Genomic DNA, 17,553 nt, shown 5'->3' on the forward strand with positions numbered 1-17,553 from the left:
GTATTCTGCTCTGGTCAGACCTCACCTGGAGTACTGTGTCCAGTTCTGGGCACCACAGTTCAAGAAGGACACTGACAAACTGGAACGTGTCCAGAGGAGGGCAACCAAAATGGTCAAAGGCCTGGAAACGATGCCTTATGAGGAACGGCTAAGGGAGCTGGGCATGTTTAGCCTGGAGAAGAGGAGGTTAAGGGGTGATATGATAGCCATGTTCAAATATATAAAAGGATGTCACATAGAGGAGGGAGAAAGGCTGTTTTCTGCTGCTCCAGAGAAGCGGACACGGAGCAATGGATCCAAACTGCAGGAAAGAAGATTCCACCTAAACATTAGGAAGAACTTCCTGACAGTAAGAGCTGTTTGACAGTGGAATTTGCTGCCAAGGAGTGTGGTGGAGTCTCCTTCTTTGGAGGTCTTTAAGCAGAGGCTTGACAACCATATGTCAGGAGTGCTCTGATGGTGTTTCCTGCTTGGCAGGGGGTTGGACTCGATGGCCCTTGTGGTCTCTTCCAACTCTATGATTCTATGATTCTTCCAGTGCCCCCCTGCCTCCCCCTTGCCTCTTAGTACCCCCCTAGGTAATGCCAACACCTCCCAGGGGGCAGTGATGCCCACTTTGGGAACCACTGACTCAGGTGAACAGATGAATCTGAAGCAGCCCACCTATATGCCGATACTGTAGGTGCCTGTCTGATGTGACCCCAGAGCAAATAATGGAATATAGCTAGTTTCTCGTAGACGTCTACCCACAGTCTCTCTCACCACTAGGGGAAGCCTGTTGGTGGACCATCCATCCTGCCTCCAAGCAGCGATCGGAAGGGGAGAAGGTACGCGTGGGTGATGACCTCATCCTTGTCAGCGTCTCCTCTGAGCGGTACCTGGTGAGTGTGTGTGTGTCTGTCTGTCTGTCTGTCTGTGGGAGGACTTGCCTCCTCTCCTCTCTAAACCACTGAGCCTCTTGGGTTTGCCGATCAGAAGGTCAGATACCTGAAAGAACGTCTCCACCCTCATCGCTCTTCCCGGACACTGAGGTCCAGCGCCGAGGGCCTTCTGGCGGTTCCCTCCCTGCGAGAAGCCAAGTTACAGGGAACCAGGCAGAGGGCCTTCTCGGTAGTGGCACCCGCCCTGTGGAACGCCCTCCCACCAGATGTCAAAGAGAAAGATAACTACCAAACTTTTAGAAGACATCTGAAGGCAGCCCTGTTTAGGGAAGCTTTTAATGTTTGATAGGTTATTGTATTTTAGTGTTTTGTTGGAGGCTGCCCAGAGTGGCTAGGGAGGCCCAGCCAGATGGGCGGGGTATAAATAATAAATTATTATTATTATTACTTCCAACACTACAATTCTATGATTCCATGAATCCGTGGGGACTATTAAGCCCTTGATCTCACTCCCCGCCCGCTTTGTTTCTTCTATGTCTCAACAATGTCCTTGTTCTCCCCCAGCACCTGTCTACAGCCAGTGGAGAGCTCCAGGCAGATGCCTCCTTCATGCAAACACTATGGAACATGAACCCCATCTGCTCAGGCTGCGAAGAAGGTATTTGATTCCTTGGGGTGTGGTTTGAGGTCACATGACACAGCCCCCTTGCTGAAGCTAAGCAGGTCCCGGTGTGGTCAGGGCCTAGATGGCAGACCACCGAGGAACCCAATTCCTTATTGCATTTGGATGGAGGTGACAAGGCCATTCACACAAACCTACCAAATTTAAAACCTCTTGGAACAATGCACAGTTGCGCCTTGGAATTCACGCTGCTCCGAATTTTGTGATGCAGTTTTCCAGCCCAGAAAAGGTGCACGTGAGGGGGAAATGCAAATGAAATTGCATATATTAGTGCAAACGGCACACAAAAAGTTATGTTACGTTAGGGAAGATTGCTTCCAAAAATAATGCGTGTTAGTAGAAATTGCATACTGGGATGCTGATGAATTTTCACGAGGGCTTTTGAAAAATAAATAAATTGTAAACTGATGTGGAAATGCAGAGAACTAATCACAACATTGGAAAATTGAGAAATGGAAAGAACGGGATTTATCCAGTCCCTACCTGTGTTACAGGACTATGATAAGACTTACTCAGGCCACATTCACACAATACATGGCTCCCCCCCGAAGAATTATGGGAGCTGTATTGTGTTTATCATCACTGAGAGCTCTTAGGAGACCCCTGTCCCCCCGCACAGGAGGAGTTTGGATTTGATATCCCGCTTTATCACTCCCCGAAGGAGTCTCAAAGCGGCTAACATTCTCCTTTCCCTTCCTCGCCCACAGCAAACACTCTGTGAGGTGAGTGGGGCTGAGAGACTTCAGAGAAGTGTGACTGGCCCAAGGTCACCCAGCAGCTGCATGTGGAGGAGCGGGGAAGCGAACCCGGTTCACCAGATTACGAGGCTACCGCTCTTAACCACTACACCACACTGGCTCCCACAGAGCTATAAGCACACAGTGGTTTAACATTGAACTCTGGGAATTATAGCGCTGGCAGAGGAACAGGGGCCCCCTGACAACTCTTGGCGCCCTTAACAAACTACAGCTCCCAGAATTATTTTCGGGAAGCCACGACGGTTTAAAGTGGCACCATAGCTCTTCAAATGTATGGAGGGAATGTGGCTTGAGATGACGCAATCAAAGACAATGTACATCATGCATTTTCTTTTCTTTCTTTTTTTCTCCAATTTTTTTATTGATTTTCCAGAGTTTTAAACAAGCAAACAAAGAAACATCTTAACTGTATTTGATCCAATCTTGGTGGCATTGTTAAATGACCTCCTCGAATCCCCCTGGCTGAGTTTCATTGTATATCATTGAACAGTTTTCCAAAACCAATTTTCTCATAAAATTAAATTAGTCACTTAACATCTTTCTTCCTTTTTATTTTAACTTTAAACATATTATTCTCTAACATCACATATTTAAATCCTAAGTCTATCTGATATTTGCAAGTTTTTCCAATTAAGTTATCTTAGGATATTTAACCAAATAGTCTTTGAATTTCATCCAATCGTCCTGGTACTCCTCCTCCTTCTGGTCGTGGACTCTTCCGCTCAGGTTGGCTAGCTTTGAAAAGTCCATCATCTTCATCTGCCATTCCTCCACTGTTGGGACTTCTTGTGTTTTCCAATTCTTAGCTAAGAAAATTCTAGCTGCAGTTGTGGCATACAAAAACAATCTAACACCTTTCTTGGGCAATTCCATGTGCACTCCGATGTATTAGTTTCTCTGCTTGTGATGCCACGCTCTCTAATCCCTATTTTTTGGGTGATCCACGCAGGATATGTGACCGGAGGCCATGTTATGCGCCTCTTCCACGGCCATATGGACGAATGCCTCACCATCTCCACCACGGACCAGAACGAAGAGCAGCGCAGGTGGGCATACCATGCGGGGGTTGTCAGCATAAATGTGGCACTTTAAAGAGCGGGGGGGGCAAAATAAAAGGGGGGAGAGAGAGAAGTCTCTGCCCCAAATAGTGAACAGAAACCCGCAGGGGATAAGAGGGGAAGAACATGCAGACCTTGAGCGCAGCTGTTATTTGGGGAGGGGAGCCCCGTCCACAGGTGACTCACCTCTCCTGGCCTTAAGGCGAGCACTCCTCCTGCGGGAACTTAGCTCCCTCCGCCTCTCTGCCCTGAGCCTCTGCAGCTCAGGAGAGGCTGGAGGGTTACCGGACCCAGAGGCAACCTCAGCTTCCTCTGACAGGGCTGAGAGTGGAGCACCTGCAGGCAATGGGTCCTCCATCACCTCAGGAGCCAGAGCAGACTCAGCTGGTGCCTGCACCTGAGGATCCAGCACAGGTGAGGACCCTTCAGGCTCATGCCCCAGCCCCGGCTCAGCTGGTTCTGGAGGTGGGGACTCCTGTGCAGGCTGGGATCCCTCAGGTTCAGCATCTGAGTCCGAATCCCAGGCCATCACACTACCCAAAAGTAAAAGATCGCACCAAAGAGAGTTCATGCTCTCGCTAACTCAGATTTTAATTCAATGCAAGCGTTTTGTTATTCCCCTCCTTCCCCTGCTGAGGAGTGTATTAACTTACGGTCTCTGTGTGTGGTTTGGGAGCTGCACTTAGGGGAAAAACAATGCTGTCCAAGGTTGTAAAGACTGCGGAGAGAATAATTGGGCGCACTCTTCCCACCTTGGATCAAATCTATGCTTCCAGGCGCCATAAGAAAGCTGCAGTGGTAGTGCAGGATAGTGCGCACCCCGGAAATGATCTCTTTCAGCTTCTGCTTTCTGGAAGAAGGTCCAGGGTTATAAAAACTAGGACTAGCTGTCTGAGAAACAGTTTCTACCCAAATGCGATTTTGGTTTTAAACGCAGTGTAAGGTAGTCTCTGGGATGTGGGTGGCGCTGTGGGTTAAACCACAGAGCCTAGGACCTGCCGATCAGAAGATCGGCGGTTTGAATCCCTGCGACGGGGTGAGCTCCCATTGCTCGGTCCCTGCTCCTGCCAACCTAGCAGTCCGAAAGCACGTCACAGTGCAAGTAGATAAATAGGTACCGCTCCGGCGGGAAGGTAAACGGCGTTTCCGTGCGCTGCTCTGGTTTGCCAGAAGCGGCTTAGTCATGCTGGCCACATGACCCGGAAGCTGCACACCGGCTCCCTCAGCCAATAAAGCGAGGCCGACTCTGGGGTTGCGGCGCTCATCTCGCTTTATTGGCCAAGGGAGCTGGCGTACAGCTTCCGGGTCATGTGGCGAACCAGAGTAGCGCACGGAAACGCCGTTTATCTTCCCGCCAGAGCGGTACCTATTTATCTACTGGCACTTTGACGTGCTTTCGAACTGCTAGGTCGGCAGGAGCAGGGACCGAGCAACGGGAGCTCACCCCGTCGCGGGGATTTGAACAGCCGACCTTCCGATCAGCAAGTCCTAGGCTCTGTGGTTTAACCCACAGCTCCACCTGCGTCCCACTGAGTTCTTACTCAGACCCTTTATCCCCGAAAGGGTAAAAAAATACCCTATAATGGCAAGACCAGCACTGGTGGATTCAAGGAAGGCAGCAGCAATTTGGTGTCCTCCGGACTACAATTCCCATCAGCCTCAGTGTGCTACAGCTGTTCTTGCTGGGGGAAGATTGGAATCACAGCTGGAAGCATCTGGACAGCATCAGGTTGGCGAAGGCAGCTGTAGCAAATAAGAGGCATTATTGCCATGTCTGGTAATTGAACTTGGCTGGTTTTGAACCCTGCTTGTGGAAGAGTTACCCAGATCATCTTCCTTTTCCGCAGGGTGGTGAACTACGAAGGCGGAGCTGTCTGTTCCCAGGCTCGCTCACTGTGGCGTCTGGAGCCTCTGCGCATCAGGTATGAAATAATAATAACAAATAATAGTGGTGCTGTTGGGGTTGCTTGCGTCCCAGGAGCGCAGGCTCCCTTGTGGATTTGTCTGCCTCAAAAGCCACGAACAACGCAAAGGATTCTGGGTTGTGTTTGAGGGTTCAGAGTCGGTTTTCACCGGCTTTTGAGCCAACGAGGTATAAAATGTTTTTTTTAGGACTGTTCCTTTTAAACGTGTCCTGAAAAAAATATATATACAGAAAATGTTTTTAACCCAAGGACTCGGTTAAAAATCAAGAGCTTACATGGTTGTTATGTAGAGTGGGATGCCACGAAACGCCACAATAGGAGACATCGCCTCATGACCAGTTCTATTTCTTACCTGAAAGTGTAAAATACAATCTGGCTGCCACTCATATTGGTATACAACCCTTCCACCTCTTTGGCTTTATTTGTTGACCCAACCTGGAATATAGTCTTTGACCCTTTTTCTACCCTTACTGACCTTCTTATCAGATATCTGAGCAGTCATAGCATCAGTGTGCTTACACCCTTAGGCACAACTGCCATTTTATTTTATTTTTATGCTGCCCTTCATCCAAAGATCACAGGGTGGTTCACAACAGAAAAATAAAAAAAAATGAAAACATAAACTACACAATTAAGCAAAAACAGCTCCCCTCCAAAAAAAAAAAAAAAGTCCAGTATGCCAGTGGACAGCTGGGTTTGGGAGCTGCCATTTTAATTTCCCACGATCCCTTGCCCTCAATGTAGTGTTGTTTTGAGGCATTGTGTGGAGAATTGACATGGCTGCTCTGATCAGTCCCCTGGTGCTGCTCAGGAAACTGTGACTGCCACTACCCAAAAATTTGTTCAAGGCCCAGCCATGGGGGCCATTGACTGCGGAGGAGCCAACAGAGGACATGTGGGAAATTAAACCAGGGGAAGGACTTGCCTGTATGGAAGCCAGGATCCTATGGACCACTGTCTCACTGTCTCCTTACAGCTTAAAATATCAATTTACAAAGAGTCTGCAATCCAGTATTTGTTGAGGGATGATATTCCTGAAACTACCTGTATTGTTTCGGGGTATTCAGCCGAGATTTTTAAAGCTAAATCTAAAGTTGCCTGGTTTACTCAATGGTGGCTATCTAGTCTTTTTATATACTGTATGTTTTTGGATTACTAATGTATTTGGGTGACTTTGTATGATTTTATTGTTTGACTCATGCCAATAAAGGCCAACGACAATAAAAACGACTGAGGAAAGAAACTACCTGTGAGAGGAATTGGCCACAACACATCCTTCTGCCATGTGTTCACAGCAGTAAATGGTGGGACTACGTTATAATGTCATTTATGTATTGCAGGGGCAGCCACTGGGCTGTTTCCCCTGATGTTGTTGAACCACAATTCCTGGCATCCCTACCTATTGGCCTTGCTGGCTGCAGGGGCTGATGGGAGTTGGAGTCCAACAGCATCCGAAGGGCAGCACACTGGCTACCCCTGATGTGTCCTAGTTTCCTGAGAGGGAACATACAGTATTTCTTCCACCACAACAGCTGGAGCGGCAGCCACATGAAGTGGGGGCAGCCCTTCCGCGTCCGCCACGTGACCACGGGCCGCTACCTGGCGCAGACCGATGAGAAGGGGCTGGTTGTGGTCGACGCTGAGAAAGCTCACACCAAAGCCACGGCTTTCTGCTTCCGGATCTCTAAGGTGAGAGGAGTCCCCCATTATTGCCCTCATCGGAAGCGGGGCAGTCGTTGTTGTTTAGTTGTTTAGTTGTGTCTGACTCTTTGTGACCCCCTGGACCAGAGCACGCCAGGCACTCCTGTCCTCCACTGCCTCCCGCAGTTTGGTCAAACTCATGCTGGTAGCTTCGAGAACACTGTCCAACCATCTCGTCCTCTGCCGTCCCCTTCTCCTTGTGCCTCCATCTTTCCCAACATCAGGGTCTTTTCCAGGGAGTCTTCTCTTCTCATGAGGTGACCAAAGTATTGGAGCCTCAGCTTCAGGATCTGTCCTTCCAGTGAGCACTCAGGGCTGGTTTCCTTAAGAATGGATGCGTTTGATCTTCTTGCAGTCCATGGGACTCTCAAGAGTCTCCCCCAGCAAAGTGCTCTGCCTTTAAGAATATAAGTACCCAAGAAGATCTGTGCTGGACCAAAGGCCCATCTTTTCCAATATCCTGTTATCTCACTGGCCAACCAGATTCCCCAATGGGAAGCCTAAGTGCAACAGAGTTCTCCCCACTTGTGATTCCACAGCAGCTGGGATTCGGAGGTAAATGGCCAACGAGGGCAAACAGAGTTATTATGACTATTGTTGTTATGATCATTGATTTATCCTTCTAAACCACTGTCTCAAGGTGAATTACACATAAGATAAGTCTGCCGTGTGGCTGGATTTTCCTGGACACAGCCAGGAAATGGGCTTGAAAATGGGGCCTGTGTGGATTTTTTGTTATTATTCAGTTATTATTATTTACTACCCCCACTGTGGAAGGACGTGTGGATCCAGAATTGGCCTCCACAGTCACTTATGGACTCATTGTTAAAACTGTGTTTATGGAAGACAATCTTACTCGGCTACGAGGGATAGCCAAAGAAGAAGACGACTACTATTACTACTACTACTATTAATTCATTTTCTCACCTGCCCTTCACTGTAAGGTCCCTGGATGGGTTACAGCCATTTAAAAATACTAAATGTTGACAGTGGCATTGAAATGGAGAGAATCTTGTAAGTAGGAGCGGCCAAGCACTTTTAGCAACAGCAAGATATTCTAAAACTGAATAATCAGGTCCAACTGAACAGCAGAACTGAACATTCATTCATTTCGGGCGGATTTTCTCAGAATCTGCAAGATGTCTGGGAAAACATGGATGTATGGTAAATAGGGTGTTGTATACAGTGGTACCTCGGGTTACATACGCTTCAGGTTACATACGCTTCAGGTTACACACTTCACTAAGCCAGAAATAGTGCTTCAGGTTAAAAACGTTGCTTCACTATAAGAACAGAAATCGTGCTCTGAAATATTCTGAACGAAACAGTGGATGTATGATTTTTGTGGTTCATGCTGTGACCACAGACATGTGATCTGATGGTGAATTTAGGGTGACCCAATGCAAAAATCCTGAGGATCCATGGGCTTTTACCTCCCCCCTCCCAGGCAGCCTCATTTATCGCTAGCATCCCTTATCTCACTCCCCAAACGCTTGCTGATCAGCTGCTTCCTTTCAACACTCCCTTCCCTCTTGTTTGCCTTAGAGTCTTTTCCTCAGCTGGAGCAGTTTTTTGCTCCTCCTTTTCTTCTAATTTCTCTCCTTATTGCTTTAGTCTTCCTGTTTCCCCCTTTGCAAATTTGCTGTCTTTACCTCCCCCTTCCCAGGCAGCCTCCTTTATCTCTAGCGTCCCTTATCTCTCTCCCCGATCGGCAAGCGATCAGCGGCTTTGTTTCAATACCCCCTTCCCTCTTTTAAAAAAAAGCATAATCTGCTTTATGCCCCTGTGCAATTAGGCTCCAGGGACCACGCATTCGCTCCATAAGACACACAGACATTTCTCCTTACTTTTTAGGAGGAAAAAAGTGCGTCTTATGGAGCGAAAAATACGTTATGTCTGAATGTAAAGATTGCCTCAGTCTGCCCCTGCCCTGCCGTCCCTCTGAGCTCATGGCACCCTCTGTTCTCCCCCTTCTAGGAAAAGCTGGATGTGGCTCCGAAGCGAGACGTGGAGGGGATGGGAGCCCCTGAGATCAAGTACGGAGAGTCCATGTGTTTCGTGCAGCACGTCGACAGCGGCCTCTGGGTGACGTACGCGGCGGCTGATGCCAAGGCTCTCCGCTTGGGGCTGCTCAAGAGAAAGGTGAGGCTTAACCGGCTGGCCTCCCTGGCTTTCCATCAGGGCTGGTGGCCCTCAGCCAAGGAGTCGCGCAGAGGAGGTTGAGCCCATAAGGTGCCCATTCAGCATCTAAAACACGCAAGTTCCTCAGACTGGAGAGCCCGACCTGAGTCAGCAGCTTTATAGGGCCAGGTGGAAGCTGATTGGCTCCCCGTGTCAGCTGGTCTCTTTTGGATTGGTCACTGCAGCACCACCCTCTGGCTATCTGTGGCAGTGGCACCGCAGCACAGCGCCCTCTGCTGGCCAGCTGTCATAGTGGCGCAGAGAGTAAAGTTTCCTAGGTCCCCCTGTTAAGAATCTCTGGTTCGAGAATTCTCAGAGTGTCCACCATATATACCTGCTTTCTTTGCTCACCCTACAGGCCATCTTGCACCAGGAAGGTCACATGGACGATGCTCTCTCCCTGACCCGCTGCCAGCGTGAGGAGTCGCAAGCTGCCCGGATGATCTACAGCACTTCTGGCCTTTACAACCAGTTCATCAAGTAGGTGCCGGGCAGATTCTGCTCCCGTGGAAACCAAGAAATTGACCGCTTGAGTTGTGTTCTGTGCCTGCCTGTCACCTGCCTGCCTGTCATCGTTTTTGTGGTTCCATGCTCCCCTCTGCCATCCCCATTGGCTGATCCATTGTGGTGCCACGGAATGTTAGCAAGCATTCCAATAGATGTGCAAGACTAATAGTAATTCGTCGCAATGCAAAACAAAACCGAACTGCTCATGGGCATAGCTGTCAACTTTTCCCTTTTCTTGCAAGGAATCCTATTTGGAATAAGAGAATTTCCCTTTAAAAAAGGGAAACGTTGACAGCTATGCTCATAGTGTAGCCTTATTGGAGTTCACCGATTGGGTCTGCGCTGCTCCCGGACAGGAGGAAGGAAGTCAAATGACACCGAGGGTTGGTTCAGAGAAAGAGTTCTTTATTTCTGCTCTCCGGAACAGCAGAAAGGCACCTGCGTGGTGTGTCCACAGCAAGTCCAAAGAAATGAGAAATTCCATGCAGTATATATATCCTCCAGGCACCCACGTCAGCCTATACACGCAGGTTGACATCACATATGTTCCTGCTCAGGTACTCTTAACCATAAAAGGGTATTCCTTCCTGTACTTCTGACCATAAAAGGGTATTCCTGTTCCTACTCTTATCTTGGAGCGAGAGGTCACCAACTCCAAGAACACACTCTGGCGCTGTTCCCGGACTAGGTCTGTGCATCAGGACGTAAGATAAGACCTAGACATGTCATCCCTACTCCACTGAAACAGCCAAGGTCATCCTTGCCGTCACGAACTGATAAAGGAGAGGGCTCTGAGCACTTGTTTATACAGCCGGGTTTTTGTTTATACATTAACTCAGAGCTCAAGCTAATGGATTTTAGCAAAGGAAAAATAGGGATTTTGGTGCCCGTTTCAAATGGCCTGCACAGTCAGTTTTGGGTTTGGGAAACCCATTCCTTCAATAGGAGGGAAGAGAGAGGTCAGTTTGGCGAGAAGAGAAGCAGCGCCTAGTAACAGGAGGAGCTGCGGTGCTGGGTTTATTTATTGAAATTCTATCCCGCCGTTCCTCTGTTTGATTAAGCGGCCATGAGGTCTAGCAGCTTGCCATTTTCAAGACCCGAAGCGGAAGAGGTATGGCACTAAAGGGAGCATTCCACAAAGTAAATATAGTAACTTGCGGCCATCTTAGGGATGTGATTCCTCCTTCTCTGTGCCATCCATATCCAATGCTAATCTCAGCTCTGGCTGTTCCAGTGTGGTGTAGTGTGGTGTAGTGGTTAAGAGCGGTGGACTCATAATCTGGTGAACTGGGTTCGATTCCCTGCTCCTCCACATGCAGCTCTTGGGTGACCTTGGACTAGTCACACTTCTCTGAAGTCTCTCAGCCCCACTCACTTCACAGAGTGTTTGTTGTGGGGGAGGAAGGGAAAGGAGAATGTTAGCCACTTTGAGACTCCTTCGGGTAGTGATAAAGCGGGATATCAAATCCAAACTCTTCTTCTTCTTCCTTCCCCAGGGGCCTGGACACACTGAGTGGAAAGGTCAAGTCGGGAACCCCAGTGACTCTTCCCATCGATGGGATGATTCTCAGCTTGCAGGATCTGATCAACTACTTCCAGCACCCTGAGGAAGAGCTGCAACATGAGGAGAAGCAGACTAAGCTGCGTTCCCTCAAAAACAGGCAGAACCTCTTCCAGGAGGAGGTGAGCAATCAGGGGCTCAGCCTAGGAGGGTGGCCTCATTGAAGCCGTCGCCAAACTGGTGCCCTCAATATGTTGCATTCCCAGTTCCCAGCAGCCCCGGCCAACATGGCCAATAGGAATGATGGAAGCTGTAGTCGCAACAGCGTTGGGAGAGGCTCACAGCTTCTCCACCTCTGGTGAAGACAGCAGGGGCTTGTGGGGCTTGCTAAGGTAGCACTCCAGGCCCTGAGGGCACTTCGGTCCTGAAAGATCTTCATTGGCTCCCAGTACATTTCCGAGCACAATTCAAAGTGTTGGTGCTGACCTTTAAAGCCCTAAACGGCCTCAAAGGCCCTGTATACCTGAAGGAGCGTCTCCACCTCCATCGTTCTGCCCGGACACTGAGATCCAGCACTGAGGGCTTTCTGGCGGTTCCCTCATTGCGAGAAGCAAAGCTACAGGGAACCAGGCAGAGGGCCTTCTCGGTAGTGGCGCCTGCCCTGTGGAATGCCCTCCCAGCAGATGCCAAGGCAATAAACAACTACCGTATTTTTTGCTCTATAAGACTCACTTTTTCCCTCCTAAAAAGTAAGGGGAAATGTGTGTGCGTCTTATGGAGCGAATGCAGGCTGTGCAGCTATCCCAGAAGCCAGAACAGCAAGAGGGATTGCTGCTTTCACTGCACAGTGATCCCTCTTGTTGTTCTGGCTTCTGACATTCAGAATATTTGTTTTTCTTGTTTTCCTCCTCCAAAAACTAGGTGCGTCTTACGGTCTGTTGCATCTTATAGAGCGAAAAATACGGTGTTTTACTTTTAAAAGACACCCGAAGGCGGCCCTTTTTAGGGAAGTTTTTAATGTCTGACGCTGTTTTTGATATTTGGTTGGAAGCCACCCAGAGTGGCTGGGGAGACCCAGTCAGATGGGCGGGGTATAAATAATAAATTATTATTATTATTATTATTATTATTATTATTATTATTATTCCGCTTCTTTCGCAGGGCATGATCACACTTGTTCTGAACTGCATCGACCGCCTCAACGTGTACAGCACTGCCGCACACTTTGCTGAATACGCTGGCGAGGATGCCGCTGAGTCCTGGAAGGAGATTGTCAACCTGCTGTATGAGCTTCTTGGTATGAACACCAAGGGCAGAGCTCCAGGATGAGAGCTACCTGGGCCCATGTTGACGTGACACAGATCTGGAGCTTGCAGGGCGCTCTCGCGTGGCTAGCGAAGTTTTGGGAAGGGGGTCAGCATGGATTTCCATTTCTGATTCGGTCTGGATTTGGTTGCAGATTTCGCAAGCAACCCTTCCTGGCCCCTGAATTTATGAGATCTGCAGCCCCTGAAGACTTTCTAAGAATGTGCATCCTTGTGTCCCATCTGCATTATACATTTTAATCAGTGTTATACCACTTTAAAAGGGACGCGGGTGGCGCTGTGGGTTAAACCACAGAGCCTAGGGCCTGCCGATCAGAAGGTCGGTGGTTCGAATCCCCGCAACGGGGTGAGTTCCCATTGCTCGGTCCCTGCTCCTGCCAACCTAGCAGTTTGAAAGCACGTCAAATAGGTACCACTCCAGCGGGAAGATAAACAGCGTTTCCGTGCGCTGCTCTGGTTTGCCAGAAGTGGCTTAGTCATGCTGACCACATGACCCGGAAGCTGTACACCGGCTCCCTCAGCCAGTAAAGTGAGATAAGCGCCACAACCCCAGAGTCGGTCACGACAGGACCTAATGGTCAGGGGTCCCTTTACTTTTACCTTTTATACCACTTTAAATAGTCATGTCTTGCTCCCAGAGAATCCTGGGAAGTGTGGTTTGTTAAGGGAGCTGAGTTGTTAGGAGATTATTCCCTTTACACTATTCCCTTTACAGATCTTCAGTTTCCACAGTGGTTTAACGGTTCATCCCTTTTCTTAAGGAACCAGTCACTTAAGAAATGGGAATGGACCATTAAACCACTCTGGAAACTGGAGCTCTGTAAGGGGAATAGTGGGGTGGTCTCCTAACAACTCTCGGCACCTTAAGAAACCCCTGCTCCCAGGATTCTCTGGGGCAAGTGGTATAACCCAGATGGAAATGTATCATGCAGATGGGGCATCAGTGGCTATGTTTGCATGTCACTTTAAAACCATAATTTAAAGTAAAAGGATTGTGAGTGAGTGAGCGAGAGAAGGCTACTCTATCCATCATCTCTGCTTGTGGGCTTCTGGTTAGCCATTGTGAGGGCACAATGCTGGACGAGATAATAGGCCTTTGATTGCAGTTGCAAAATTGCCTGACAATAATGTTGTGGTGATAACTAGCCAGATAGTAACATGCACACCCTTTGCCTTGGTGTCCCTCCACGCAGCTTCGCTGATCCGTGGGAACCGGGCCAACTGCGCCCTTTTCTCCAACAACCTGGACTGGCTGGTCAGCAAGTTGGATCGACTGGAGGCCTCCTCTGGTGAGCAGAAGGGGTGGTCGGGGCTGTCCTATACCGTGATCTTAAAGTCTTCTTCAAGCCACCTGAGCACTGTTGAAGTTTTGGACTACAATACCCATCATCCCCAGGCAGTTGGCAGGGATGATGGGAGTTGTAGTCCTAAACTTTTGTAATCCAAAGCTGCAGGCTGACGAAGGCTAGTGTCGTCTGTCTATTTATCTGTCTATCTGTCTATCTGTCTATCTGTCTATCTACCTATCTATCTATCTATCTATCTATCATCTATCTATCTATCTATCATCTATCTATCATCATCTATCTATGTTAAAACAAAAAAATGGTTGGAGAGGAAACATAACCCAGTGTTGAAAGCAATTTAGTCTTGTGTATAGCTATAGTTGGGACGTGGGTGGCGCTGTGGGTAAAACCTCAGTGCCTAGGACTTGCCGATCGTATGGTCGGCGGTTCGAATCCCCGCGGCGGGGTGAGCTCCCGTCTTTCAGTCCCAGCTCCTGCCCACCTAGCAGTTTGAAAGCACCCCTAAGTGCAAGTAGATAAATAGGTACCGCTTTATAGCGGGAAGGTAAACGGCGTTTCTGTGTGCGGCTCTGGCTCGCCAGATGCAGCTTGTCACGCTGGCCACGTGACCCGGAAGTGTCTCCGGACAGCGCTGGCCCCCGGCCTCTTAAGTGAGATGGGCGCACAACCCTAGAGTCTGTCAAGACTGGCCCGTACGGGCAGGGGTACCTTTACCTTTACCTTTATAGCTATAGTTAAGAGACACAGGTGGCGCTGTGGGTTAAACCACGGAGCCTAGGACTTGCCAATCAGAAGGTCGGCGGTTCGAATCCCCGCGACGGGGTGAGCTCCCGTTGCTCGGTCCCTGCTCCTGCCAACCTAGCAGTTTGAAAGCACGTCAAAGTGCAAGTAGATAAATAGGTACCGCTCCGGCGGGAAGGTAAACGGCGTTTCCGTGCACTGCTCTGGTTCGCCAGAAGCGGCTTAGTCCTGCTGGCCACATGACCCGGAAGCTGTACGCCGGCTCCCTCGGCCAATAAAGCGAGATGAGCGGTGCAACCCCAGAGTCGGTCACGACTGGACCTAATGGTCAGGGGTCCCTTTACCTTTACCTTTATAGCTATAGTTCCCCTAAAATTCCCCTACAATTATGGGGAATCAACCATTATCCATTAGCTTGGGGGCCAGTGTGGTGTAATGGCCAGAGTGTCGGACTAGGACCTGGAGACCAAGGTTCACATCCCCACTTGGGCATGAAGCTCCCTGGGTGACCTTTGATGAGTCACTCGCTCTCAGTCTAGCCTACCTTACAAGGTTGTTGTGGGGATAACGTGTATGTGCGCTCTCTCTCTCTCCCTCTCTCTTTGTCCCATCCTGGTCTTATCTGGCAGGCATCTTGGAGGTTTTATACTGCGTGCTCATTGAAAGCCCTGAAGTTCTGAACATCATCCAGGAGAACCACATCAAGTCCATCATTTCGCTCTTGGACAAACACGGGCGCAACCACAAGGTAAGTCGAGCCACACATGCGCCACTGACTCCTCTTCTCGCAGACAAGCGTCAGTCGGCAGAAAGCTTTTTTCTCTGCAACATGTTGGGCACAGGCCAGGGGAAGGGCACTGTCAGGAGTTCAGCCTACACTTGAGTAGCACCCTGGCAGAGACACGTGCCCGACTGGCATGTTCTCTCCCTCCTGGTCTTTCGTTCGGGAGCTTCAAAAGCTTTCTTCAGCCTGAACATCACAGGGACCGATGCCAACCAACACCGGCACACTTAGGGATCTGCAGAGTTTGTGCATCATGTGTGACAGACCTCAGCAACTCAGCATTTTGGCTAATCTACTTTATTTACATATAAACACACATGGAGCACGGCAACATGGCTCCCTCTCTCTCTAGCATCAGACAGCAAAGAGAAAAAACAAAGGACAATAGTCCCACTTCACAGAACACAGTAACACAAACATCCTGTCTCCATCACTTCCCACTTTGTGGAGTCAAAACATACACCGTCATGTGATAGACAAAAATCCCATGACTGCAATCATAGATCAGGAATTCTAACAGGCACATGTAGCACACTTGGATCCTGTCCAGTGTTAACTCCTATTCAGAGTGGACCCATTGAAATGTATGAGCCTGGCTCATTAATCTGGTTTTTACCTTATCATCAATGTTAATTATTTTTTTGAATGTTTTAAACAGTTGTTTTTAACTGTGTTTTTTTTTGTTTTGCTGATAATTCCATTGTTTTAATTCTGTTTGTAAGCCACTTTGAGGGTTTTGATTTGTTTTTTTTACAATCAAGCAGTATGTAAGTTTTATGAAATAAATAAATTTTGGTGCCCGCTTGGCAGGTCCTGGATGTCCTCTGCTCTCTGTGTGTCTGCAACGGTGTGGCCGTCCGCTCTAACCAAAACCTCATCACTGAAAACTTGCTCCCGGGAAGGGACCTACTCTTGCAGACAAAGCTCATCAACTACGTCACCAGGTTGGTGCTTTCCCCGTTTTAATGTGGCATCACATATGTCACAAATCTTCTGGGGTGGGGTGGGGGTATCAGCACAGGATGCAAATTTGGAAACGTAACTAGACTTTCCTTTATGTTTCTAGTCCTTATCAGTTCCAAAGGTGTGCAGACAACGATTGCTGAAATATCAGGATGATATCCACTGTTAGCCATATTACGGAGTAAAAAGGGACCCCTGACCATTAGGTCCAGTCATGACCGACTCTGAGGTTGCGGCGCTCATCTCGCTTTATTGGCCGAGGGAGCCGATGTATAGCTCTCAGGTCATGTGGCCAGCATGACTAAGCCGCTTCTGGCGAACCAGAGCAGTGCACGGAAACACCATTTACCTTCCCGCCGCAGCGGTACCTATTTATCTACTCGACTTTGACGTGCTTTTGAACTGCTAGGTGGGCAGGAGCAGGGACTGAGCAACGGGAGCTCACCCCGTCGCGGGGATTCGAACCGCCGACCTTCCGATCTGCAAGTCCACAGCGCCACCTGCGTCCCCTATATATTACGGAGTAGACCCACTGAAATCGGTGCGATTAATTAAATCAAAATCAATGATTTCAGGGGATCTGTTTTGAGGTTTCAGTCAGTTCGGCATCGCCCTCAGAAGCTAGAAGGGGGGTGAAATAAGATTTCCCCAGACTTGGGGGCAGCAGAGCTTCAGATCCCTTGCCCTTCTGCATAATCTGACTTGGACACGATAGCAAATGTTTCATAATAAATGGTGCATATAAGAGAAATTGTGTAACTTTAGCCAATTTGTTATAGCAGGATCAAGCTTCCCTTGGCAGAGAATCTGCCTTACGGAACTTTAATTGTTAGTTTAACGTAACCTAGGATCTAAGGGACGCAGGTGGCGCTGTGGTCTAAACCACAGAGCCTAGGGCTTGCCAATCGTAAGGTCGGTGGTTCGAATCCCCGCGATGGAGTGAGCTCCCGTTGTTCGGTCCCTGCTCCTGCCAACCTAGCAGTTCGAAAGCACGTCAAAGTGCAAGTAGATAAATAGGTACCACTCTGGCGGGAAGGTAAACGGTGTTTCCGTGCGCTGCTCTGGTTCGCCAGAAGCGGCTTAGTCATGCTGGCCACATAATCCAAAAGCTGTCTGCGGACAAACGCCGGCTCCCTCGGCCTATAGAGCGAGATGAGCACCGCAACCCCAGAGTCGGCCACGACTGGACCTAAGGGTCAGGGGTCCCTTTACCTTTAAGCTAGGATCTTGGAATTCAAC

General features: G+C 49.0%; 1 protein-coding gene across 16 annotated transcripts in view; it reads left to right on the top strand.

Moving 5' to 3' along the window:
* The window catches only part of RYR1 (ryanodine receptor 1), a 207,866-nt gene that overhangs the window by 51,046 nt on the left and 139,267 nt on the right, over positions 1–17,553 (top strand). For all 16 annotated transcript variants that reach the window (XM_053401808.1, XM_053401813.1, XM_053401815.1 and 13 more), the window contains 12 exons: positions 769–881; positions 1,446–1,539; positions 3,271–3,367; positions 5,227–5,301; positions 6,837–6,993; positions 8,983–9,147; positions 9,545–9,666; positions 11,190–11,376; positions 12,356–12,491; positions 13,713–13,808; positions 15,197–15,315; positions 16,162–16,295. In XM_053401808.1, the coding sequence (XP_053257783.1) occupies positions 769–881; positions 1,446–1,539; positions 3,271–3,367; positions 5,227–5,301; positions 6,837–6,993; positions 8,983–9,147; positions 9,545–9,666; positions 11,190–11,376; positions 12,356–12,491; positions 13,713–13,808; positions 15,197–15,315; positions 16,162–16,295 (1,495 nt within the window). The remainder of the gene's footprint in view (positions 1–768; positions 882–1,445; positions 1,540–3,270; positions 3,368–5,226; positions 5,302–6,836; positions 6,994–8,982; positions 9,148–9,544; positions 9,667–11,189; positions 11,377–12,355; positions 12,492–13,712; positions 13,809–15,196; positions 15,316–16,161; positions 16,296–17,553) is intronic.

The sequence above is a fragment of the Podarcis raffonei genome, chromosome 8 (genome assembly GCF_027172205.1).
Source record: "Podarcis raffonei isolate rPodRaf1 chromosome 8, rPodRaf1.pri, whole genome shotgun sequence".
NCBI classification, from domain to species: Eukaryota; Metazoa; Chordata; class Lepidosauria; order Squamata; family Lacertidae; genus Podarcis; species Podarcis raffonei.